The sequence below is a fragment of the Theropithecus gelada genome, chromosome 5 (genome assembly GCF_003255815.1).
Source record: "Theropithecus gelada isolate Dixy chromosome 5, Tgel_1.0, whole genome shotgun sequence".
NCBI classification, from domain to species: Eukaryota; Metazoa; Chordata; class Mammalia; order Primates; family Cercopithecidae; genus Theropithecus; species Theropithecus gelada.
The window spans coordinates 182,236,392-182,262,873 of record NC_037672.1 but is presented as its reverse complement, the minus strand read 5'-3'; the positions used below and the strand labels follow the sequence as shown (position 1 = coordinate 182,262,873).

Here is a 26,482-nt window from a genome sequence, read left to right as displayed (position 1 = left end):
TGTGATTCATTTTTATATTTTATTGCTTTGAATGCTAAAACTATGGGAAATCTTTGGTAAAAATAAAGACAATAAAATCTTCACAATAACTTTACACAAAGCATTGCACAACAATGTTCTTCAATATACATGAAATAATATAAGAAAGTTCACAATCCTCAGTGAGGAAATTAACTGTACAATATTCATAGTTCATTTTAAAACAAAATATTTTCATAAATATTTAAAATACTTCCTAGGTTCTCACATATTAACATCTGTATTTCAATCAGTATGTTGATCTTTAAAGTATTTATATTAAATAAAAATCAATAGAAGTTTTTTTCTGTTGCCTACCACAGCGTAAGTCCCGTCCTCCCCGATTCTGCTTATTTCACATAAAACTAGAGGGAGGTAACTAAAATAAAAATCAGTATGGTTCTCAGTCAAGCCCTCTGTGGAAAAGAGGAAAATGTTTCATGTCTATTATTACAGACATTTTTCTGGTGGTTTATTTGTGCAGTCTCAAACTTGGCCAGCTTTAAATTGATCTAAATGAGTTCTCAGCTCAGGACACAGTTCAATTAGCAGCAGTTCCATCAGCACCTGAACCAAGAAAGAAGGAAAAAAGTAGAAAAATGTTTTTCTCCAAGGGTTTATTCAAAATAAATACCTGCATCTAAGAGAAAAGTCTAATTTTAGGTCTGAAATAATCTCAGTAAACAAGTAACTCTCAAACAGTATTTAATATTGGTAACTATAATCAGAGAGATGACTGGGAAACAGTTGGCTTTGCTGAAATAAGAAAACCAACCAGTTAGGCGGCAATGTTATATCAAAAGTCAAGGGAGGATGGGCACGGTGGCTCCTGCCTGTATTCCCAGTACTTTGGGAGGCCGAGGCAGACAGATCACCTGAGGTCAGGAGTTAGCGATCATCCCGGCCAACATGGCGAAACCCTGTCTCTACTAAAAATACAAAAATTAGCCGGGCGTGGTGGTGCACGCCTGTGGTCCCAGCTACTCGGGAGGCTGAGGCAGGAGAATTGATTGAACCCAGGAGGCAGAGGTTGCAGTGAGCCGAGATCGCACCACTGCACCCGAGCCTGGGGGACAAGAGCGAAACTCTGTTTCAAAAAAAAAAAAAAGTCAAGGGAAATGACTAGTCTGTGAGAATGCGAGCGTGCAGTCACTGGGGTCCATGCTTTTTCTTTTTTTTTTTTTTTTTTTTTTTTTTTTTTTTTTTTGAGACGGAGTCTCGCTTTGTCACCCAGGATGGAGTGCAGTGGCCGGATCTCAGCTCACTGCAAGCTCCACCTCCCGGGTTCACGCCATTCTCCGGCCTCAGCCTCCCGAGTAGCTGGGACTACAGGCGCCCGCCACCTCGCCCGGCTAGTTTTTTGTATTTCTTAATAGAGACGGGGTTTCACCGTGTTAGCCAGGATGGTCTCGATCTCCTGACCTCGTGATCCGCCCGTCTCGGCCTCCCAAAGTGCTGGGATTACAGGCTTGAGCCACCGCGCCCGGCCGCTTTTTCTAACTAAATGAAGAAACAGACAAAAATGAAGTAGAAAACCCCCGGGCTTTAATTTACTCACGTATAACAGATGCTTGTTGGCTCTTGCTTCTTGCAGTGAATTGAATATTTTTATTATACCATGGCGGGCATTTTGCTGTCCAACAAGGCTCTGAAGTGTATCTGAAAAATTAAGTTTATATCCTATGCTGCTATGCATAGAATATAGTGCTCAGTGCATAGCTTTGCGGTGAAAGGAATATAACATTATACACATTCAGTCAAGAAAGACATGGGGGCATGAGAAACATGAATGGTCAGTTCTCGCAAATGCTTCAGGAGAGAATTTTTCAACATAAGGCATTTATACAAATTACAGTTTTAATATGTTGCAACTACTAATTTTAATAATTAAAATGTTAATGTTTTGCTAAAAATTAAGCTCTCAAAACACTATACTTTAGCAGGATTTCCAAAACACAAAGTTTATTATCTGTTCTAAAACATTTTTCAAGTTAACATTCTCAGTATAACTTCTTAGCAAGTGACAAAAAATGGCTTAAAAGAGTATGATCCTTTTTTTTTTTTTTGTAAAACATGGTTCCTGCAAGACATAAATGAAAATCACCTCAATGGGGTTCACATTCCCCCATGATCTCTAATAGACCAGGCCTCACCTGGAATGTTTTCAAGCAGCTTTTGCTGCGCTCTCTGTTTTGTTTCCTGACTTTGCTCTTCGCTTCTGATTGTGGTCGGTGGTGCCAACTTCCCATGTGGCCAAAAAGCATCCCGGAAAATATTGATGTAGTAAACCAACATTTGTTCACTGAAAATCCAGTTGACTGTGTCCCGGATTTGTCTTTTAAGAGAAGAAGATTTCTTGGATGAGGTTTTTAAAAATTGTGTACTCTACTCTCAAAAGGCACTTATCAATGCGAAGGTTAAGATACAGCCTGATCTAAATGTTTGATGAAAAAACTAGGAATTGGATTTTTTAAACTCTGGCTCTGAAAGTTATATATATTTTTAATTATTATTATTTTTTGAGATGCAGTCTTGCTTTGTCACACATGCTGGAATGCAGTGGTGCAATCTCGGCTCACTGCAACCTCCGCCTCCCAGGTTCAAGTGATTCTCCTGCCTCAGCTTCCCGAGTATCTGGGACTACAGGTACGGGCCACCACGCCCAGCTGATTTTTGCATTTTTAATAGAGATGGGGTTTCGCCATGTTGGCCAGGCTGGTCTCAAACTCCTGACCTCAGGTGATCCACCAGTCTCGGCCTCCCAAAGTGCTAGGATTACAGGTGTGAGCCACCACGGCCTGGCCAATTTTTTTATTTTGGTAATACTGCATGACCATTTATTCCTAGAGCTAGTTTTGTCATTGGCACTAACTTCTCCAAATGTTGGCTGTGTTCAGTCTATAAAGACAAGAACAGAGAGATTGAGTTGTCTGCAGACTGCAACATTTCCATGAAGTGTTATAAGGTGAAAACATAAATCCATTTAAAGACTGTTAGAAGTGGTCTGGAAAACCTCCCTGAGGTCCTGAAGGCCTGCAGGAGGAGCAGGCTTTCCATAGCTGTCTTTTAGTGTTGCTGTGGCAGAGAATGCTGGGCAGGATACTCGGATCCACATAAAGCACTTCACATGCCCATGAGGCAAGGAAAAAGACAGTCCCTTTCACAGATACACCGCTATGTGGCCAATTTCAAAATTCCACAAGAACGAAAACTGGGCAGCAGGCATTTCACTTGCACAGTTACGCATTTGAGTTGGTTACCCAGGTCTTCCACACACCCCTATTTCGTCAGTCATTAGTCAAATTATTTTTTTTTTTGAGACAGTCTCGCTCTGTCCCCCAGGCTGGAGTGCAGTGGTACAATCTCAGCTCACTGCAACCTCTGCCTCCTGGGTTCAAGCGATTCTCCTCCCTCAGCCTCCCAAGTAGCTGGGACTACAGGCATGTGCCACTACACCCAGCTAATTTTTTGTATTTTTAGTAAAGACAGGGTTTCACTGTGTTAGCTAGGATGGTCTTGATATCCTGACCTTGTGATCCACCCGCCTCAGTCTCCCAAAGTGCCGGGATTACAGGCGTGAGTCACCGCACCGGGCCAGTCATTAGTCAAATTCCAACCAGTTACAGGTCCTCTGCTGTCAAGAGACAACTACACACAGTTCAAAGAGCCCAAGAGTGGTTGTGAGGTTGGGAGGAGAAAGTCTCTCCATTGAAAAGGGGGAAAGAATCATCTTAGACTATTTGTGCCAGAAAGACTTCACATTTCAAACTCAATTCATGAATAATAATATATTAAAAAGCCCTTGAAGAATCTGACTTCCAACCAGAATTTTAAATGGACAATGTAAGGTTTTCAGATAGTATCTAAAATAGATGTTTCAAGTCCAGTACTTTGCACATAGTAGTCAGTCACTATTGAATGTACATCGAAACTCCACTATGAGTCAAACTACACTGTCATCTCCATCTATAACTGCACATCTCCCAGACTCTTCTCTATATTTCTTGGAACTGTGCAATTCAAATCTAGACCATTTAAAATAAGTTTATTAATTTAACGGAATTTGTGGTTCACGAGAACATCTGCTGACCTGCCTGCCTACCTTCCTAAAATTTCAGTTTACAACTTGAGATTAGGAAGTAACTCTTCATAAAGGTCATCATCTAAGTTATTTTCTACCGATTTAGATCTGACTTTCTATCAGCCGAAGCCCGTCCGATGCTTTTGAAGCAATTCTAGCATGTGAAATTGTAGTCTACAAGGCAAGAGACACACACTGTGCTGCTGCTTAATTTCATGATGCGTCATCATCTGCTGAAGGCAAAAATAGCAAAGAACCATGTGCTCCATGATCACTACTTGACAAAAGCCCACTGAAATCAACAGGCTGCAAATCCTCTACACGTGCCTCTTCTCCATCCCCGTGAAAATAACTGCCTGATGTTATGCACCACTCACAACCCACGGCTGCTCATTTTGTAATTAAGAGCCAATATCATAAATAGGAGCAAGGAAAGTATGCATGATTTGCTGAAACTGAAAAGGAAACTAAATTAGCAAGTCCTGAGTACTGAGAAACAGAAGGCCATCTGGGGAATTTCTTTTAATTACAGGTGCATGCACCCACCATGCCTGGCTAATTTTTGCATTTTTAGTAGAGATGGGGTTTTGCCATGTTGGCCAGGCTGATCTTGAACTCCTGACATCAAGTGATCCATCTGCTTCGGCCTCCCAAAGTGCTGGGATTACAGACGTGAGCCACCGTGCCTGGCATTTTTTGGGGAATTTCTTTATCTAAGGCTTGTCAATACAAAAGAGGTTTGTTTGCCTTAGACTAAAACAAAAAAGTAAACAGGCCATTTTTTCTGATTAGAACAAAAGCCTATGATACTTAGGTCAACTAAAGAAGCCTCTAATGAACAACTACAACTTTTTTTTTTTTTTTTTGAAAAAAGGTCTTGGTCTTTCATCCAGGCTGGAACGTAGTGGCTCACGGCAGCCTTTACCTCCTGGACTCAAGCAGTCCTCCCGCCTGAGCCTCCTGAGGAGCTGGAATCACAGGCATGCGTGTACTACCACCCCTGCTAATTTTTTTATTTTCTGTAGAGACGGGGTCTTACCATGTTGCCCAGGCTGGTCTTGAACTTCTGGGCTGAAGCAATCTGCCCGCCTCAGCCTTCCAAAGTGCTGGGATTATAGGCATGAGCCACTGTGTCCAGCCAACTAAAACTATTTTTTTTTTAACCCTAGGTAGAAGTAAACTTTTGTTTCTGACCACAAGGAAAATATATTCATTGGTAAATCAATAAAAAAAATAGCAAATGTTCTTTACAGTGTTTCCTATAAAAATTTATAAGCTTTATTTGGTAAAACTATCATATTAACCTTGTACCAATGTCTGACCACTAAATCTTTCACTTGGGAAAATCTGATAATTTCACCTTAAAACTTATTTTGTTATATCAAAAAGTGATTTTTTTTTTTTAATTTCTAGAAGCTGACTCATATTCCTATTCTGCAGGAAATCATAATGTTTATCTTGTGAAGAATTCTGGGTATAGAGTTACTATATAAAATATCTTGATAACAGTATTTCCAAATTCCAGGTGTAGAGATGAAGCAGGCACCAGGCCAGGGGGCCAGGTTAGGTCAGCTAACGGGTCTGGTGACTTCAGACAAGCAGTTGATCTCTTTGGTTCCACTTCTTCACCAACAAAATGAGGAGTTAGACTAATCTCTAAGACCCCCTTTCAGGCCTAAACCAATCTAAATCTATTCAACTTCTATTGGCTACGTGACTTTGCAGTTATGAAAAATTCCAATAATTTCTTAGAAACTGATAATAATTGACTGTATTAATTGAGTTCTCAATAACAAACCCAGGGCTTTCATAAATGAATGATCAAAATGTGGACTACTTTTTATGAGCAACATTAGAACACTCTGTGAAAGACCGGTATAAGTATATAATACCTTTATGTATATGGATAATATAATATAGTTTAGAATATACATATGGCTTATAACAGTGCTAGATGACAGGGCCACATATGCACCCCAGTGGATACTCAGATATTAACTAACAAGAAGAGTTAGCACTTCAGTGCTAGACAACTCTAAAAACCTTAATATATGGTCTGTATTTTCCTCTAAGTAAATGCCTGCCATGTGATGCTCATCCTACTTCCCCTCTGGCTTAGAGTCTAAACCTTAAACTGATTCTCATTATTTGACATAAAAACATTCTACCCAAGATACTCAAACTAGTTGTGGTGATCAAAGGGGAGCTTTACAGAGCACAGCCTCCTGACCCGCGCCAGTCAGAGTGCAGAAGTAGCTCAAGCTTTTCTTATCTAACTCGCCACATGCATTCTGTGGGAGAAATTCTTTCAGAAACCGATTCTCCTATCCAATCTTAGAATCATATCAGAAACGAAAAGAGAGAGAAAATAAAAGACTTTCAGTTAAATCACTGGCTGCTAGATCATAAGGTAATTTGACTGTCAAGGCAAAAGAGTACGGCATAGATCCAAATATTAATTTCATACAACTCACTTGTTGATGGTTCTTCCAAAAGTGACCTGAACGAGGGCAATTAATGTTCTTCTCACCCATTTAAACACTAAAACAAAAACCAGAGGAAAACTTTTTATCACAGGGTATCACAATTTGGGACATTTTCATAGCTGTGCAAAGCATAAATCTTACCACTTAAGATCATTTGAGTCCTGCCATCAAGTCAAGACAATGACCTCTGCAGAATTTGGGTTTAGGTTAGCAAAATTCTGCTCAGGAACACTCTTCTGACTAGCCTTTAATTTTCTACTAAGCAACTGATGAGATGAAACCAGAGTTTTTACAGTGTTTCAATGCCTCCCAACAGCTGAGCTCGCAAGTGGAAAGAGTACTTCATCTGTCCCTGGGCTACTGACGACATGTCTGTTTTCCACCAGCACACAGTGTAATTCTATTTTAGATTTCTGTCTGCTTGCTGAACCCAATTTTGAACACACTGCGGAATGAGAAACATCTGTAGTCAAGTATTTTGAAATATTAATGAACTGACGGGTCTAACTGTTCCCGTTTGAAGCAGTTTGCAGATCACTGTGTACTTTATATAGACCATGTATTTGGGAAAGGATAAGTGAACGGTGAAGAGCCAGGACCTGAATGAGAAATGAATTTGTAGTCTCCAGTGCCACCCCCCAGCAGCAGGGCACAAGTCACCTTCTCTGAACCCCAATTTCCTCCTCTGGAAAGGATGGTATTAACATGTGCCTTTCTTTGCGCGCAGATCTTTCCCCATGTGTGTGAAAAAGACTGTGAAGGGTTCTATAGATCTACACTTTTATTATTGACATAGAGACACATTTTTATAGGTATAGAAAATGAACATAAACCAACAGAAGGCAAAGAAATGCTATGAGGATATTTTAGGTTCACAAATTGGAACTTAAACCCAAATTTTCATTTATATATTCACCTCCATCTATTGAAGTGTTTGGCTACTGACATACAAGGAAATAAGAAATTCAGACTCAGTCATAATGGGGCCAGGAGTTCAGGGCTCTTGTATCCACTAAGAAAAAGTAACAATGGCAAATTCCCAGACATCTCTGTACAAGGGCAACCACACAAATAAAAATCATAGAAAACATAGACTTGGCATTAGACTTCAATATACTCTAAAGCCATTTCTAATTTTTTTAATGGATCAAAATATACAGTTAAAGTAGTATGAATCCCTCATGTAAAGTCAAGTCTTAGAGTCGGAATCATACCTCAAAAATGTCTTAAACTTTTTGATGGAATTTGCTGGAATGCTGCCAAGCATGTAGACGTGTTCGTTTTAGGTTGGCATTGAGGCTGGGATGAGCGTCTGTCAGTGATGATAACTTCACTTTGCCTTTCTAGGGCAGGAAAGAGGTGGCTCATACCTAGAGGGTCTGAGGACAAGTGCAACTCTAGGAAGAGTGCCTGACGACCAAGGGGTTATTTTTAAAAAGAAAGGGGCAGGGGTATTACTGGTCCCTTTCTGTATACTAGAGCAAAAACCAAAACTCATTTTGCTACAAATTTTCTATCACTGATAGCCCCTTACTCTATTATTTTTCCCTCACCTTCCCTAGTCCCCAATACCCCCCTATCCACACACACACACGAGCCCCATTACTCCAAAGGCTTGTTTGTTCAAAGCCACAGAGGCAGCTGCACGAGCACTAGGATTCTGCTGATGACGAATAGATCACATCTCATTATAAATGAGGTTCTATTTATTCTCTCTGAAATGCCACTAGCAAAACCAAATATGCTCCGAGCAGGCAGAGATGGAGGAAGTGCATGCTGCAGGCATGGTCAGGAGCCCTGCTCTGGCTGATACTGGCTCTGACACGCCTACCATGTCTCTTAAGCTCTGTACCAACAGCAAAGACAAAAACAATGATGAAGGCTAGGACAGGATCCTCATTCTTATCAACTCTATAGGAAACTGGGGAGATGCATGATTTAATGGGCCACATTTCACCAAAGAAGAGTCAGACTTTGGGTAGATTATTATTTGTCTATATTGAATCAAGTTAAACATCACTATGTATGTCTTAAAGCATCCCAAATATTGAAAGGCTATTAGGTTTTTTATCTGAAAGGAGTTTTCACATGTGGATGATATGCCACCATATAGATACGTCTTCAATAAGTTATCTTCCATTTCCAAAATTTATCTTAGTTCCAACTTTTCATTATTGTAATTATGCTAAAATATCCTTATGTGTAAATCTCTGCCTGCGCTTTAGAATTTCATTTTGTCTATCGCTTAATGTGAATTACATTTTTGGACCCCTTAATCTGAAAATTCACTGATGGCAGAATCTGCACCTGATATGTTTTTGTTTCCCTACAGATCTGTACCTAAAACATATGGTCTCAAAGTGTTTGATGACTGACATTATATATTCTCTTGGCTTTGGCTCAGAAGCTCTCAAAGTGTTTGATGATTGACATTATACCTTCTCTTAGCTTTGGCTCAGAAGGAGAAAAAGGTCAATGAGCAAAGATAGCAAAGATAATTCATTCTGGCACTTAACATTTTTCTTGCCTATTCACTCATCAGAGCATCCATCCAGGCATGTTATTGATCACCTACCATGGATCAGGCATTGTAGGAGATACTGAGGATTAAGACACAGAAGACAAATTCAAGTTGCACTTGAAATTTGTTCATCTGTTAACAATTCTTTAAGTGACATGTTAAGGGATTTATAAATGAGAAGGGATCCACGGCCCCATTTCCTATGTAAGACCAACTGGTAGCCTACTCCTTTGCCTCAAGGGAAAAGGTGCTGATGTGAATGACAGAGCCCAGGACATTGCCGCTGCACTGTTTGGCTGGCTGGTGCCATTACTGAGCCTTACTAACCCTTGCTCTTATCATTTGCTTCCCCTTCGAGGTGGTCAGGTGTGCCCGTGGGCACCCGCCATATCTCTAGCTGGTACTGAGGCTCCAGGTATGACAAAGTCTGCTGGTGTCAAGACTTAGAGTGTTGGGAGCTGTGAACGTGTGGACGGAGAGTAGTATTAAGTCCTATTCAACGCTCAACACTAAGCCAGGGAGTCCAGTTTACCTGTCACCAAGGTGATGCTTTCGGGGAGAGGCACTTGTACAGCTCTTAAAGAAACAGAACTTTGATCCCCATTTTACAATGGTTTCTTCTACATACATCTCTCCTTGAGGAATCACTAGGGCAGGATTTCTCAACTCCAGCACTGCTGTCATTTGGAGCAGGATAACTCTGCCGTGGGGCTGTCCTGAGCACTGTAGAATGTTTAGCAGCATCCCAGACTCTACCCACGAGACGCCAGTAGCACCCCTCACTCCACGGTATGACAATCAAAAACATGTTCAGACATCACCATATGTCCCTCCCTCCCTCCATGAAGAACTACTGCTCAAGAGGAAAAAAGGCAGCTGAAAACCAGGGTAGAGGCATCCCCACGTCCTTGCCATGGAATTATCCTGACACCAAAACTCGCTCTTAACAACAGGATTCTTACTGTGCTATGCAGAATAGTTTTCTGTATAACTTTTAGTGATAAGGCAATGAAGCTACGCCAAGTCACATAAAAAGGATTCCAACCTTCTGTAGTCAGAGGAACATGGTGCAAAGTAAATGAGGATGCTACGCTACATTAGGACAGAGATGATATCTGTCTTGGGGTGGTATATGTAGCATAGTGTCTAGTTGGCTTTTTTTTTTTTTGAGACAGAGTCTCGCTGTCACCCAGGCTGGAGTGCAGTGGTGCGATCTTGGCTCACTGCAACCTCTGCCTCCTAGGTTCAAGCGATTCTCCCGCCTCAGCTTCCCAAGTAGCTGGGATTACAGGCATGCGCCACCACGCCCGGCTCATTTTTGTATTTTTAGTAGAAATGGGATTTCACCATGTTGGCCAGGATGGTCTCGATCTCTTGACCTCATGATCCACCCACCTTGGCCTCCCAAAGCGCTGGGATTACAGGCGTGAGCCACTGCGCCCGGCCTGGGTTGGCTCTTAAAAGGCTATGTTGAATGAATGGAAGCATGAATATAAATACATGTCTGATGCATTTCAGCAATAAAGGGATATTAAATGCATGTGCATGTACGATTATGTATACCGCTTAACTAGCAAATACCACTAAATAATAACAAAGAAGCTTACTTCCTCGAAGTTCAAAAATCTCCCCAATCAACATGAAACATGGTTCAGCCAAGGCGTCTTTCCTCCCATCCACGTCATCGCCATAATCTGACAGGTCACTGTCCTCCTCTGTCTCCTCCTGGGAATACAGCAAAGTCACAGGAAGCAGATAACTTATCCAAGAAAATTGGCAGAGTTGTTCTCCTTTTTCAAGTGTAAATCCCAAACTATCTACTCATATTTTAGCCTTAATTTTTCAGGTTTCATGCAGAAACTATCCATTCTCAACACAGAGGACAGAATCAGAAAAGCTTAATTCTAGAGCTTTATTCAAGGCTTAAAATAAGCTAATTTTAAAAAATCTGTTACTGTATTAATAATCCTTAATCGATAATGAATTAACAGATAATAAAATCGTTTTCTAACCATTTTGAATTTCAAAACTAAGGCTTTTAATTTATTTTATTTTTTTAGTGTTCTCTCCCTTAAAACAGCAGGAAGTAAATATTTCTAAATTCACTTTTTTTTTTACAAACATGCATTTTAAAGTAATTTGGTTATTTTTAAAGCTGTGACTTAAGCTTTTATTCTGTCCTTCGGCTAGTCCCATTTCTTCATCTGCACATCAGCAGGTTTCAGTTAAAAACTCATATGATCTACCAGGCACCAGGCTAGTGCAAATGAGTGTGAGGTGCCTTCTGGGGAGACTGACAGACACACAGGGCAGGACACAGTGCTGTCCCAGAGGTGCCGATGTTAGGTGCTGGAAGCAGCTGAGGAAGTGTACCGCAATGTCTGCGTAGAAGCAGCAGCGTAAGCGTGGGCCCAGGCAGGTCTTTGGGAGGTACTTACATCAGGCGAGCAGAGGAAGGGACGGGGAAGTCATAGAGGCTGGAGGAGTTCCCTGAAACCTCACAGCATCACAGAAGTCCAGCAACAGCAAACGCCTCAAAGAGGCTGAGAAAGGTAAAGACTGAGAGGAAGCCACTGGCAGCTTCAGGTCACTTCACAGAGTGACTGAGCCCTATGTCAACTCCAGGGGTTCAGGAGTAAAAGGGAGGTGAGACAGGTAAGCCAGCCAGGTACAGACGGACACATGAAGGAAAGAGGGGGAGACGCTTGGGAGGCCATGGGTAGACGTGTGGACCGGAGCAGGTATGGGTGTGCTCTGTGGGACGTGCTGACTTCCGCGCCAGCTGAGAATGCAGAAGAGCAGTGTGCTCCTTTTCACCATCAGTTCCTCTGTCCAAACTCGAAGCCACCTCCAATGAAGAGGCAGTGACATCTGGCAGTGGACTGAGGGGAAGCCACATTTCAGAGGTGGTCCTGTGCAATTTGCAAGAGGGCCAGGTAAGGTACCTCAGTGGTGTGCACAGGAGTGCACAGCCTACTCTGGAGAGAAGTCTGGGGTTCAGAAGATGAGATCGAAAGCTCTGCAGGCTCTATACATTCCCTTATCCACATACTACTGCCAGATCATCCTGCTTCAGTATATCCCATGCTTCTTCATGCCTGAGAATACAGCCTAAACTCTCAGCCCGGCGTGAACCTCACCCCTCCCCGCTTCTGTGCTGTACCTCATCTTCCATTAGAGCACGGCACAAAGCCGCCAGTCCAGGCCAACGACCTCCAGCCTATTCCATAAACACAACCTCCTCTATTGAACCTTCAGCATGAATCCCCCGCCCCCACCCACGACGGCCCACACTCGGCCTCCCTAGACCTGGGGACTGGCGCCCCGTGTGTAGCGGGGTTCCTGCAGAACTTCCTACTCTCCTTTCACTTACCAACTCCGAAGTGGTAAAACCACTCTGTCCTCCCCTGCGAGTCACTTGGAAGAATTAAGATACAGAAATACAAGCAGGTGCCTCCAAATGTGACAGTGATGATGGCTGAAAATGGAGGGATGTGCTTCCCCCCATGAGGAGCACGAGCTTAGTATCTGCTGAAATACGCTACAAAAGCGGTTCACCCTTTGGACGGCTCACCTCCTGGTGGGAGAAGAAGTCGCGAGGAAGTCTTTCCAAAAATGAGGATAATGAAAAGGAATTTTTTTTCCCCTGCACATCAATAACCTTGAGGTAGTCAGGAGAAGGGCTCAAGAAGGCATAAAGTGCTTCACTCTGACACAGTCTTTCATCTGACAGCAGATTCTGTGGAAGAAAGAGGGTTAATGCTCCAGTGTGGGAAACCGTCTGTGCGGCTGGGAGCTACGAGCAAAGGCAAGCAAGGCGGAGCTGTCACAAATTTACTTTCCTCAGACTTCTGAGCCTAAAACCACTTCCCCTTCCCCCTGAAACAAACTGTATAAGATCAACTCTTAATGATCTTAACGGCAAACAATCCTCTCCACGTTAACTAGTAGTGCCCAAATCACTCCGCTCATGGGAGACACCTATGCAGAAGGTAGAACTCACTCCACCCTGCACCGCCTGGTACAGCGGAAGATTCTTACTTTCCAGCTCACAGATCCCAGGTGCTGTGAAATACAACTTTCCCTCATCTGTGTTTGACCAACTTAAATTTTTGCAAATTACACATGGATACCTCTAAATTGCCTTTTATGGTTATATTCAGACTTTGTACATCAGCCGAAAAAAAGAACTTTGAGTTCTCACATGGTGGCACTACCTGCCAGGCAATAGTTTCATTTCCCCGTGCTGCCACTTTCCAGGCAGTGTGCGTTTACATAATTATGTAACAGTTTCTTTGCTTTTTTTTTGAGACGGAGTCTCACTCAGTCATCCAGGATGGAGTGCAGTGGCGCGATCTCGGCTCACCGCAACTTCCGCCTGCCAGGTTCCAGCAATTCTCCTGCCTCAGCCTCCCAAGTAGCTGGGACTACAGGCGCGTGCCATCATGACCGGCTAATTTTTGCATTTTTTAGTAGAGATGGGGTTTCACCATATTGGCCAGGCTGGTCTCGAGCTCCTGACCTCGTGATCCGCCCGCCTCGGCCTCCCAAAGTGCAGGGATTACAGGTGTGAGCCACCGCGCCTGGCCATATATAACAGTTTCTACTGGCCCTCAAACTGGAAAGTTCTGAAAGTTCTGTATGTACTTACCTGGCCTTAGAAGAGAGTAAAGAAGAACATAAATTGAGCTTGTCTATGTACAAGCAAGTGCTACGGTAAGACGGCAGAATTAACAATGTGACCACAGAATATTTACACATCTAGTATTATAAGACGTCAGGCTTAGGAATAAGTAAACCTACAGGAACTGTCAGCCACATAGGGAGACAGAACACTCAGGAGCCAGCTATGTCTCTGATGACAGTGTTGGGGGAGGTGGAGATTCAGTTCCAGAGGGGTTGGTCCATGATGGCAACATCCTATTTGTTGAGATGGCAAATGACCTGACAAGTGCTATGACCTTCCCTAGAAAAATCACCTCTGAGAGGGCCCAATACTGCCACGCTGGGGACAAGGGGTCCATGGAGCACCATCGGCATTCATGTACCCTGCAGAAGACTGGCCTGGAGGTGGGCAGGCCCTGCCATCGCCGTTGAGAAGGAGATTAAGGGGGATGGGCAGTGCCCCTACTGCCCTCCCTGACCTGGAACGCTGCAGTCTTTGTTTTTCAGAATTAAATGGTCAGTTCAACTTGTATGAGAAGATGGATCAGAAGGAGTGAGATATTCTCCCCCTACCTTGATGTCCTTCCCTCATCTACTCTCTAACATTTCACAAAATAGCAGGATATGATACTAATGGTAAGTCTCAAATTTAATACAAGCAGCATATTAATAGGGAAATCATTACAGATGTAAATCTTTGACCTTAAATTATATTCAATTATGAAGGAAAACAACTCAAACAATTCAACAGCAAAACACGCGTGCACACACACAATAATCCCATTAAAAAGTGGGCAAAGGACTTGAATAGAGACAAATGAAAACATAAAAATAGAAAACAGGTACATGAAAAAATGATCAACATCATGAATCAGGGAAATATAAATCAAAGCCAGGAGACACCATCTCACGCCAGACAAAAGAAGTGTTGGCAAGGATATGAAAGAAAAGGGAACCCATGTACACTGTTGGTGGGACTGGAAATTAGTACAGTCATTATGGAAAATGGTACGGAGGCTCCTCAAAAAATTAAAAATAGAGCTACCATATGATCCAACAATGTCACTACTGGGTATGTATCCAAAGGAAATGAAATCAGTATGCCAAACAGATATCTGCATTCCCATGTTTAAAGCAGCACTATTCATAATAAAGAGGCAAGACATGAAATCAACTTAGGCATTCAACAGACGATTGGATAGAGAAAATGTGGTATACATACATCAAGCTTGTCCAACCCACAGCCTGTGGGCTACACGTGGCCCAATGCAAATTTGTAAACTTTCTTAAAACATTATGAGATTTTTTTGTGATTTTTTTTAAAGCTCATCAGTTATCATTAGTGTATTTTATGTGTGGCCCAAGACAATCCTTGTTCTCGCAGTGTGGCTCAGAGAAGTCAAAAGATTGAACAAGATGGAATATTATTCAGCCATAAAGAAGAATGAAATCCTGCCAATTGCAACAACGTGAATGAACCTGGAGGACCTAAGCTGAGTGAAATAAACCAGAAAGACAAACACTGCGTGACCTCACTCATCTGTATAATCTGAAAAAAAAATAGATATATTAGAAGCAGAGAGAGGTGGTTACCAGAGACTGGGGAGGTAAGGATGGCAGAGATTGGTCAATGGCTGGAAAGTTACAATTTAACAGGAGGAATAAGTTCTGGTGTTCTACTGCTCAGTTGGGTGACTATGGCTAACAGTAAGGTATTATATATCAAAAAGGAGCTAGAAGAAAGGTTTTTTAATGTTCTCGCCACAAAGAAATGATAAATGTGGCTGGGCACGGTCGCTCACACCTGTAATCCCAGCACTCTGGGAGGCCAAGGCAGATTGGTCACCTGAGGTCAGGAGTTCGAGACCTGCCTGTCCAACATGATGAAACTCCATCTCTACTAAAGATACAAAAATCAGCCAGGCGTGGTGGCATAATCCCAGCTACTTGGGGGGCTGAGGCAGGAGAACTGCTTGCTGCCTCAGCCCAGGCAGCTCCAGGTGGTGGAGGTTGCAGTGAGGTGAGATCGTGCCACTGCACTCCAGCCTGGAGACAAGAGAGCAAGAGTCCGTCTCAAAAAAAATAAAGAAATGATAAATGCATGAGGTGATGGATATGCTAACTACTGTGATTTGATCATCACATATACATGTATCAAAACATCAAACTGTACCTCATAAATACGTACAAGTGCAATGTCAATTTAAAGAATTCTTTAAAGGATACAAATATGCAGAGTATTTTTTTCAGTCTCAGAATTTCTAGCTTCTACTGCATAGGCAAAACTTGTTTTATGAGGCAAAGTTCCATGCCTCTGAGAACTTCAGGGCTTTAAGAGCCAAGGTGTGATTAACAATTATACTCTGAATATAGATGGTGCAGCAAAGGAAAAAACAGTGGTTGTTACTGAGGACAGCACACCTCTGGCCTTATTATTTAAAAACAGACTGATAGAAAATGATGAAGTGTTTAAAGGAAATTAAGAAAATATCTTCAGGGCCTTGAAGTAGGCCAAGATTTCTTAATAGGCACAAAAGGCATTAACCATAAAATAATTTTAAAAAAAATGATAAAGTGGGCTAAATTAAAATTGAGAACATCTGTACATTAAAAGAAATCATTAAGGAAAAGACAATCAATAGAAAGGGGGACAGTATTTGTAGCACATAAGATCGGACAAGGAACTCATATCCAGACTGTGGACAAACCCATAAAGCATTATGGAAAGGATGAGCAGCAGCACAATAGAAAAGCAGACACAATAAACGGCCAGGCGCAGTGGCTCACGCCCGGAGTCCCAGCACTCTGGGAGGTCCAGGTGGGCAGATCACCTGAGGTTGGGAGTTTGAGACCAACCCGACCAACATGGTGAAGCCCCATCTCTACTAAAAACACAAAAATTAGCCAGGCGTGGTGGCAGGCACCTGTAATCCCAGCTACTCGGGAGGCTGAGGCAGGAGAATCACTCGAACTTGGGAGGCAGAGGTTGCAGTGAGCCAGGATTGCGCCATTGCACTCCAGCCTGGGCAACAAGAGTGAAACTCCGTCTCAAAAAAAAAAAAAAGAAAAAAGAAAAACCCCAAACACAATGAGATACCACTACACCCAAAATGGCTAAGAAGAAAAAGGCAAAAAATAACTGTTGGTGAGGATGTGGAGCAATCAGAACCCTTACACACTGCTGGGGAGGGTATAAAAACTGCTATGACCATGAAGAAGAACGGAAAAATCCTAATCTCTGGGCATCAGCCGACATATATCTGCCAAAAGACAAGTATTACATGTTTATATAAGCACTCTTGGTAAAAGCCTCAGAGTGGAAAGGAGCCAAAGGCTCGTCAACAATGGAATGACTTTGGAATGCAGTGTATTCACACAATGAAAACCTCTCACAGCAACAAAAATGAATCGTCTACAACTAAGATGACACGATGGACGAGTCCTGTGAACATAATGAGTGAAAGAAGTCAGAAACGAAGGAATCCACACTATACGGTTCCATTTATATAAAGTTCAAAGACAACTGTAACTAATCTATGGTGCTGGAAGCTGGGACAGCAGTTCCCTTTGGTGGGGGGCAGTGATGGGAGGGAGCCGGGGGCTGCTGGTGAAAATCAGTTTGTTAGACTGGCTGCTACTTACCTGGGTGTGTTCAGTTTGTGAAATGGAGACAGTTACACCCCTACGTGTCTTTTTAGATGTACATTTTATTTTAATTTAAAAAAAAACACCTGGCCGGGCGCGGTGGCTCACGCCTGTAATCCCAGCACTTTGGGGGGCCGAGGCGGGCGGATCATGAGGTCAGGAGATTAAGACCATCCTGGCTAACACGGTGAAACTCCATCTCTACTAAAAATACAAAAAATTAGCCGGGTGTGGTGGCAGGCGCCTGTAGTCCCAGCTACTCGGGAGGCTGAGACAGGAGAATGGCGTGAACCTGGGAGGCAGAGCTTGCAGTGAGCTGAGATCGGGCCACTGCGCTCCAGCCTGGGTGACAGAGCAAGACTCTGGCTCAAAAACAAACAAACAAACAAAAACCAAAAACAAACAAAAAAAACACCCAAGATTTTTTTTAGCATCTAGCATGGCTTGTGAGAACAAAAACCAAACTACCAAGCTCTTAGAATGATGACAGCTTAACCCCAAATAACTTTTTCTCTCATATCCCACATTTTTCACTTGCTTACCTGTAAAAACTTATTTAGTTGATTCTTTGACTTCTCCATAAACTTTTGATCTATAGATTTGAAAGGCAGCTTGCTAAGAGAAGGCAACTGGACTTTTTTTAAAGAAGGGACGCACTGTGGGGGAAAAATGAAATGTTAGTATTTTGAAATTACATTTTAATCTTAAAAAAAGATTGAGAATAATAATAATTAGAACAAAACAAATCTTCTCCTCCTGTACTTGTTCCTCTGAGGTGAAAACCTACCCATTTTAATCAGGCTTGAAGAATCGGGAGGAATGGAAACTGATGGAAACCTACATCCTCAAACCTACAGATCCCTGGGAGCTGGGAAGTCACACGGCCAGGCTGGTACGAGGGACCTGCACACCACGTGGAGCGGCACATGATGTGACAAATGGAAACCTGGCTCACAGAAAGTTTTTCAACTAGAAGGTGTTGTGTTGATAACATCTCCATAAAAAGCTAAAGTTAACAAAAGAAAACAATGGGAACAAAGAAAACTTGGGTTGTAGCTCTATTACTGCATTTCTTTTCTGTTTTTTTTTTTTTTTTGAGACAGGGTCTCACTCTGTCACCCAGGCTGAGTGTAGTGGCATGATCATGGCTCATGGCAGCCTTGATCTCCCGGGTTCAAGCCATTCTCCCACCTCGGCCTCCCAAGTAGCTGGGACTACAGGCACACACCACCATGCCTGGTTTAATTTTTAAATTTTTGATAGAGGCAAGGTCTATGTTGTCCAGGCCAGTCTCAAACTCCTGGATACAAGCGATCCTCCTGCCTCGGCCTCCCAAAGTGCTGGGATTACAGGCGTGAGCCACCACTCCCGGCCTTATTACTGCCTCTCAGTGGCAAACTGTAGATGGTAAGTATATTAATAAAATATATTCATAGTATGAAGAGAGCACCCTTTGTGGATTAAGTCCTCCCTTCTACCAGACGCTGTGCTAGAAGCATGGCATGTGTTATGTCATCCTTACAACAACTCTGTGAAATTTTAGAGAAATGAAACAGGCAGTGAGAGCTGGAAGGGAAGACTAGAATCACAAAGTACCCAAAAAGGTGCTTCCTGTCACAGCTGCCGACAGGAAGCGTTCTCACAACAGGAAAACTCACACTGTAGGAAAGGGCCGGGGTAAGAGAACAGCCCAGCCATCAGTCCACAGATGAGGAAAGAGGACACAGGACGGGCATGGACTTCCATGTTTGTTTCTTTTAATGCTTCCATGTAATTGTTTTGATTGTCTAAGTAAATTTCACTTTCTGAAAACATTTCAAAATTTCCCCTCTTTTTCCTCCTGCTTTGATACTAATCTTTGGTTTCACAATAGTTTTTCACAGAGAAAACAACACATTTTTTTCTGTAGTATCAATTTTACTCAACAACTTTGGGGAAAATTCATTGTTATACTGAGACAAGTTTTTGCTTTCCACACTGCTAAGGTGACCAAAGGTCGTCTGAGAAATGTAGCATGCATGACATTCAGTTTTGGTCACTGTCCTTAAAAAGCAGTTGAAGAAATTATAGTATGTAGTGATGAAAACAGGTTAAAAAACCACTCTGGGGACAAGGTTAAAGAACAGAGACACATTTCATTCACAGAAGAGGAGTCTGAGAGGTCTCGTGAGGTTTTGTAAAGGAGCAGCGTGGCTTCAAACCGCGTTTTAAAACTTTGTTTTCCTTCCTCCTTTCTCATTAATCTCAAGATGTAACTTTGAGACAGGCTGCGTATGTGTCTCCTTTCATTTTGAAGTGCAGCCTGGGAATGTGCTGTGAACCTCCACTCCCTTTCTTTCCCCATCCCATGCTTCCATGCTTTATGCACACTGATGTACCCACATGCTTGTTAAGCACACACCACGCTCCTTATCTGGTCATCTCTTTCCTTAGAAGCTTCAAGGGCCAGATCCTGATACGGACCAGACACCTCCGGCCACAGTGGCGCCGGCTGCTTCACTGGATGGAACAATTCAAGACGAGCCATCAGGGCAGGTCACGCCACCTGACAACTCCTAGTCCCACTGCCTCTTCTGTATTCCAAACCCTCTTTTAAAAATCCCCTGGGTTCCCTCCACAATTGAAGGGTGGAAATTTTTATTTTTATTTTTGAGATGGAATCTCACTCTGTCGCCAAGGCTGGAGTGGAGTGGTATGATCTTGACTCACTGTAACCTCCGCCTCCCAGGTTCAAGTGATTCTTTTGCCTCAGCCTCTTGAGAAACCGAGACTACAAGTGTGCACCACCACACCCAACTAATTTTTTGTATTCTTAGTAGAGATGGGGATTTCACCATGTTGGCCTGGCTGGTCTTGAACTCCTGACCTCAAGGGATCTGCCCACATCAGCCTCCCAAAGTGCTGGGATTACAGGCGTGAGCCAACATGCCTGGCTGAGGGTGGAAAGTTTTAGTAAGAATTCTGCCCACTCCTTCCCTTGCTAGCATGGATAATAAAATCTCTCTCTCTTTTTGTCACACCTCACTCTTGTTATTATGATGATGGCTTCTTTCTACAAGCAGCGAGCAGCTGGACCCTGTGACAGTTACAGTTTGACCAGCATCAGTTCACACTGAGGAAGAGAAAAATGGACCTAAATTCAAGTAGAAATAATTGAAGAACTGTTCACTGCTGGGGAAGAAAGGCAATGACCCGTAGCAGAAGGAGAATTAGAGAAGACAGCAATTCCTGAGGACAAGTAGGAAGAATAATCTAAAAGTAAGATTCTATTAATAATCTTGATTTAGCCATTATGTACATGTCCTATGACAAGTCAGTTAAGCTCTGGGATCAGTTTCCCTCATTTCTCAAATAAAAGAATTAACCTAGATTAGTGGCTTTCAGACATTTTACATTGCAATCCAAAATGCACGTACATATACACATATACATAAGTAAAACCGAAACCAAAGGTCTGTGAAACAGTGCTCATTACTACTGCTGCTACTACCAAAAAACACAATGATGTTTACCATGTGCCACACATTCTTCTAAATGCTTTACATACACATATTCCCTTAATTCTCATAACAACCCCATAAGGTAGGCACTATTAGTATTCGTTTTCACTGATAAGGAAAGAGAGATAAAAAGCAAGTGAGTGATAAATCCCAGGTCAGGCCGAGCACCATGGCTCACACCTATAATCCCAGCACTTTGGAAGGCCGAGGTGAGTGGATCACCTGAGGTCAGGAGTTCCAGACCAGCCTGGCCAACATGGTGAAACCCTGTCTCTACTAAAAATACAAAAATTAGCTGGGCGTGGTGGCACATGCCTGTAATTCCAGCTACTCGGGAGGCTGAGGCAGGAGAATCGCTTGAACCTGGCAGGCGGAGGTTGCAGTGAGCTCAGATCGTGCCATTGGATTCCAGCCTGGGTGATAGAGCAAGACTCCATCTCTCTCTCTCTCTCTCTCTCTCTATATATATATATATATATAAGGATAAGTAAATAAATAAATCCCAGGTCACACAGCCATGAAGAGCAGAGCTGAGCTTCAGAGCTGAGCAGTCTGGTTCTAGAGGCTGTGCTCCAAGCACTGCACCTTACTGCCTCCCTTGTATATGTGAGAGAATCCAGTGCAGTTCGTTCTTTCTACTGCTGCAACTCGTAACTGATGTCGCTACCATCAATGAATCACAATCGGCCACTGCCAGGTGTGAGAGACGTAGATGACGCTCAGGTCTCTTCCAGCTCTAGGGTTCTCTGGCGATTTACAATGAAGATCAGACAATTATCTGTCCTGATGGAATTAGGCTAGACTAGATGGTTTGATCTATGAGTAAATTTCCAAATGTCAGGATGAAAATGCCACTGTGCCAGTATCAACAGCAAAGGATGAAGATTAATCAGTTTTCTTATGTGTAAAAATTGAAACGAGCTCTTGTGCAGTAATTCTAGAATCTTGCATTCATGAGTATTCATACCTCACTGAGTTTCCGGTGTAAATTCTGAAACTCGCTGAGCCTTCTGGGGACTGTCCAGTTCTTAGTTTCAACTCCTCCAACTTCTTGTAGGCTTACCGTGACAAAGTAACATGGCAATTGCTCACCATTCTCTTCTGTAACCTTGGGGAAAACATCAAAATCGATACTTAACAAAAAGCATGGTGAACGGATGCAGCAGCAAGATTTGTAAGTGTCCTCCTAAGGAGATTTCCCGCCTCATTGTGTACCCTGCAGGATCCCTGGAACTGTGAATATTACAGATTTTATTCTAGCAAGTAAGTTACATTATATGGCATAGTAGACCTTAAAATAGGGGGATTTCCTAGGTGGGCCTAACCTAAAAGCAAAGAGTTTTTGCTAGCCAGTAATACGAAAGGAAGTCAGAAAGATTCAAATTCCAAGAAGGAAGCCAGCAAGAGAACAGAGATCTCAGTTCTATGACCAAAGGAACTCAATTCTGCCAACACTCTGAATAAGCTTGGAAGTGGGTTTTACTGGGTCTTCAGACAAGACCTTAGTCTGGGAAACATACTGACTTCAGCCTGTGATCCAGCCGGCAGGGAGCCAAGGCATCCTGAGCTGGACTCCAGACCGACAGAGGTGTGACCAATAAATGGGTGTTGCTTTAAGCATGAAATGTGTTACACAGCAAAAGAAAACTAATACAGCAGGCTCATCCTGTGTTACTTTGAAAATAAATTAATAGCAAGCAAACAGGCATCAAATACATCAGAGCCTCTCTCAGAGAAGGATGAGGGCACTTCCAGTTTAATTTCAGGATCCAACAAGCCCTGATTTCTATTCTTATTAAATTTTACACTGCGAGATAAAATTTCCTTTACCTCCCAACTGAGATATTGTGTGTGTCTGTGTGTGTGTGAGCACGCGCGCACACACACACACAATAATCCAGAATAGGCCACTACTATACTTAACATAAGAAGATAAAAGAAAAAAATGTAAAATGCATTGAATTTGAGCTTGAATTAGCATCATAAATTGAATTAGAGTCAGTAAGAAAGGCGAGGGAAAGAGATGAGAGGTGTACTGAGTACCCACCCTGTGAGGCAGGATTATCACCCCACTGTAAGGATAGGGAAGTAGAGGTACAGACAGGGTACCTGACTTTCCTAAGACCACACTTCTGATGAGTCAGCTAGCACAGAATACAGGCATGTCTGGCTTGATGAAAATGCATCTTCCACACCTTCCTGGGACTGCTTTGTGAGCTCCAGACGTCAGGTACCCCTTTCCCATTTCCACTATCTTTTCCCCGGCCAGAGTACCTCAGCAAGCTCCTTAGCAGCAACTGACTGCCAGGGCACAGAGCCCTGTGATGGTTTCCGTTCCTTCCTTCCCTTTCTGTCTCCCCTAATATTTGCCTTTGGAAGATGATTTTAATACACTGTGAAGTGTCAGGGCCAGCTCTAAGCAAAACTTAGGAGATAACAGAATTTGTATTCTGTCCTCCAGCAGCCTCTTTTCTGTTACCTCCAGTAGCAGCTTTTGCCATGACATTCCCCTGAGCCCATTACCTTCCTACACTTCCACCCAAACAATAACTACCTGCAGTTACTGAGGGTTTCTATGTGGGAGTCCGAGCTTGGGCATGACCTTCCCTGATCCACTGCTCCCTACCTTCCATGGAGAAATGTGTATTGTTCAGCAGCTTAGCTTAATGGGAGCACCAGCAAGTGCCAAGGACATGCAGCAGGCACCTGGTTAGGCTCTCATGTACTGTGTGTCCCTTCAGGGTAGGTCTTGGAGAACACGCTTTGTTTTGCTATCCAACCTAGACATAAATTTAAGGTTGTGAATTGACCCTCTCCCAACCCCTGTAAGAGTGTCAAGCCACTGGCTTGATGGAAAGGCAGGGAAGAACAAAGATAAGTCATACGAAATACCATTGAGGACCAAAAAAGCACTCTCTTGCTCAGGACCTTGATATTTGCATATAATGTGGTTATGCAAACGACCACATTCTATGACTTTCATCTCCAGGTTTCCACTTGACAGACGGTAGGGCAGGGGAGAAGGAAGTTGTCAACAGTAATGACGTAAACTCCTATAAGCATCTTTCCTCCTAAATGAAATTATTTTTATAGACAAATGAAAAGGGATACAGTATATTCTACAAACTCTTATCTCATATCCCTCAAAAAAAAAACAGCAAAACAATTCAAAAAATGTATTCATTGAAGATTTTAGAGATACTGAAATTTAAGCAATTGAAGTCAGTAGGATGAAACAATCAGATGCACTTACATTTTTAGTTTTTCATCTCCAAGATTCATTTCAACCCTCAATGGAAAAATAAATGGCTAATTCAAGGACATTAAAGTTGCTTTCAATTCCAGTGAACAGGAAAAACGTGCTGTTTGAAGTGGAGTGAGATCAGATCTACACCACGCAGCCTTGTATAGTTCCCAGTCATGAGGGAACCAGAGTGAAAATTATGGGGGAAGGAAGGTAGGACAAATATGGTCTAAAAGAATGAGCATAAGTCTTCTACCTTCAATCTCCATTCTTCAGGATAAAATCTTTTTTAATAAAGTCAAACTTTTAAAATAAATTAAGAGGAAAAGCAGTCAAACCTACCTCTCCACTGGTGATGGAGGCTTTCCACATGCCAAGGTTTTCACACCACCAATCCGTTCTTGCCATGTGCAGCTGAAGGTCTGTGCGTTCTTTCTCTATTAGGATTATTTCATCCCTCAACTTGGAAACAATCTGCCACAGGGAAAATATCCTGGGAGTTATGAAAACACTTAAAACTACGCAATTCGGCGAAGTAGCAGGATTCAAAGTCTACACAGAATCATCAGCTGTGTTTCAATACACTAACAGTGAATAATCCAAACACAAAATTAGGAAAAAAATTCCACTTACAATAGCATTAAGAAAAATTCTTAGGAATTAATGTAAACAAGGAGGTGAAATAATTCTACAATGAAAACTATAAAACACTGATGAAAGAAACTAAAGAAAACAAATATCTCTAAAGGCATCCCATGTTCACGGATTGGAAGAATTAATATTGCTGTCAGTACTACCCCAAGCAATCTACAGGTTCAATGCAATCCCCAACAAAATTTCAGTAACAGTTTTTTGCAGAAATAAAAAAAAAAACTCATCCCAAAATTCATATAAAATCTCAAGAGACCCCAAATAGCCAAAACAATTTTGAAAGAGAACAAAGTTGGAGGACTCAATACTTCTTGACTTCAAAACTTACTACAAAGCTACAATAATCAAAACAGTGTGGTACTGGCATAAAGACAAACATATAGACCCAGGGAATATAGCCCAGAAATAATATATGGTCAAATGATTTTCAACAAGGGTGTCAAGACCATTCAATGGGGGAAAGAACAGTGTTTTCAACAAATCATGCTGGGAAGACTGGATACTCACATGCAAAAGAAAGAAGCTGGACCCTTGCCACCTAACCCTATATACAACAATTAACTCAAAGTAGATTAAAGATCTAAACAAAAGAGCTAAAAATCATAAAATGCATAAAAGAGAATATAGGGGGCCGGGTACAGGGCACAGTGGCTCACACCTGTAATACTAGCACTTTGGGAGGCTGAGGTGGGTGGATCACCTGAGGTCAGGAGTTGGAGACCAGCCTGGCCAACATGACAAAACCCTGTCTCTACTAAAAATACAAAAATTAGCCAGGTTGGTAGGGGGGTGCCTATAATCCCAGCTACTCAGGAGGCTAAGGCAGGAGAATTGCTTGAACCTGGGGGTTGGAGGTTACAGGGAGCTGAGATTGTGCTGCTTCACTCCAGCCTGGAGTGAAGACAGAGTGAGACTCCATCTCAAACAAAACAAAACAAAACAAAATAAAACAAAAACAAAAACAGAATATAGGGGAAAAGCTTCATCACATTGGCTTTGGCTATGATTTACTAGTTATGATACTTTAAAAGCACAGGCAACAAAAGAAGAAATAGACAAACTGGAATTCATCAAAATTTAAAACTGTGCATCAAAGAACACTACTGATATAGTAAAAATGCAAACCACAAAATATAAGAAAATATTTGCAAATCACCTCTCTGACAGAGTTTCCATCTCCAGAATATAGAAAACTCCTAAACCTCAACAAAACCCACAAACAACCCAATTTAAAAACGCACAAAGGATTTGAACAGACATTTTCCAGAGACACAAATGGCCAATAAGGACATGAAAGGATACTCAACATAACTAATCATTAGAGAAATGCAAATCAGAATCAAAATAAGATGCCAACTGATAACCATTAGGATGACTACTATAAAATAAGAAAATAACGAGTGTTGGCAGGGAGGACATGGAGAGATCGGAACCCTTGTGCACTGGTAGTGGGAATGTAAAATGGTATAGATGTTGTGGTAGAGAGTTTAATGATTCCTCAAAAAATTAAAAACAGGCCGGGCGCGGTGGCTCAAGCCTGTAATCCCAGCACTTTGGGAGGCCGAGACGGGCGGATCACGAGGTCAGGAGATCGAGACCATCCTGGCTAACACGGTGAAACCCCGTCTCTACTAAAAAATACAAAAAACTAGCCGGGCGAGGTGGCGGGCG

General features: G+C 42.3%; 1 protein-coding gene across 1 annotated transcript in view; it reads right to left on the bottom strand.

The window, feature by feature from the left end:
• The window catches only part of SNX25 (sorting nexin 25), a 145,096-nt gene continuing 118,614 nt past the window's right edge, over positions 1 to 26,482 (bottom strand). The window contains exons 11-19 of the mRNA XM_025385144.1: positions 24,503 to 24,634; positions 21,884 to 22,024; positions 17,959 to 18,072; positions 12,681 to 12,845; positions 10,714 to 10,831; positions 6,574 to 6,640; positions 2,172 to 2,353; positions 1,577 to 1,677; positions 1 to 585 (exon numbers count right to left, since the gene is read on the bottom strand). Of these exons, the coding sequence (XP_025240929.1) occupies positions 505 to 585; positions 1,577 to 1,677; positions 2,172 to 2,353; positions 6,574 to 6,640; positions 10,714 to 10,831; positions 12,681 to 12,845; positions 17,959 to 18,072; positions 21,884 to 22,024; positions 24,503 to 24,634 (1,101 nt within the window). The 3' untranslated portion in view covers positions 1 to 504. The remainder of the gene's footprint in view (positions 586 to 1,576; positions 1,678 to 2,171; positions 2,354 to 6,573; positions 6,641 to 10,713; positions 10,832 to 12,680; positions 12,846 to 17,958; positions 18,073 to 21,883; positions 22,025 to 24,502; positions 24,635 to 26,482) is intronic.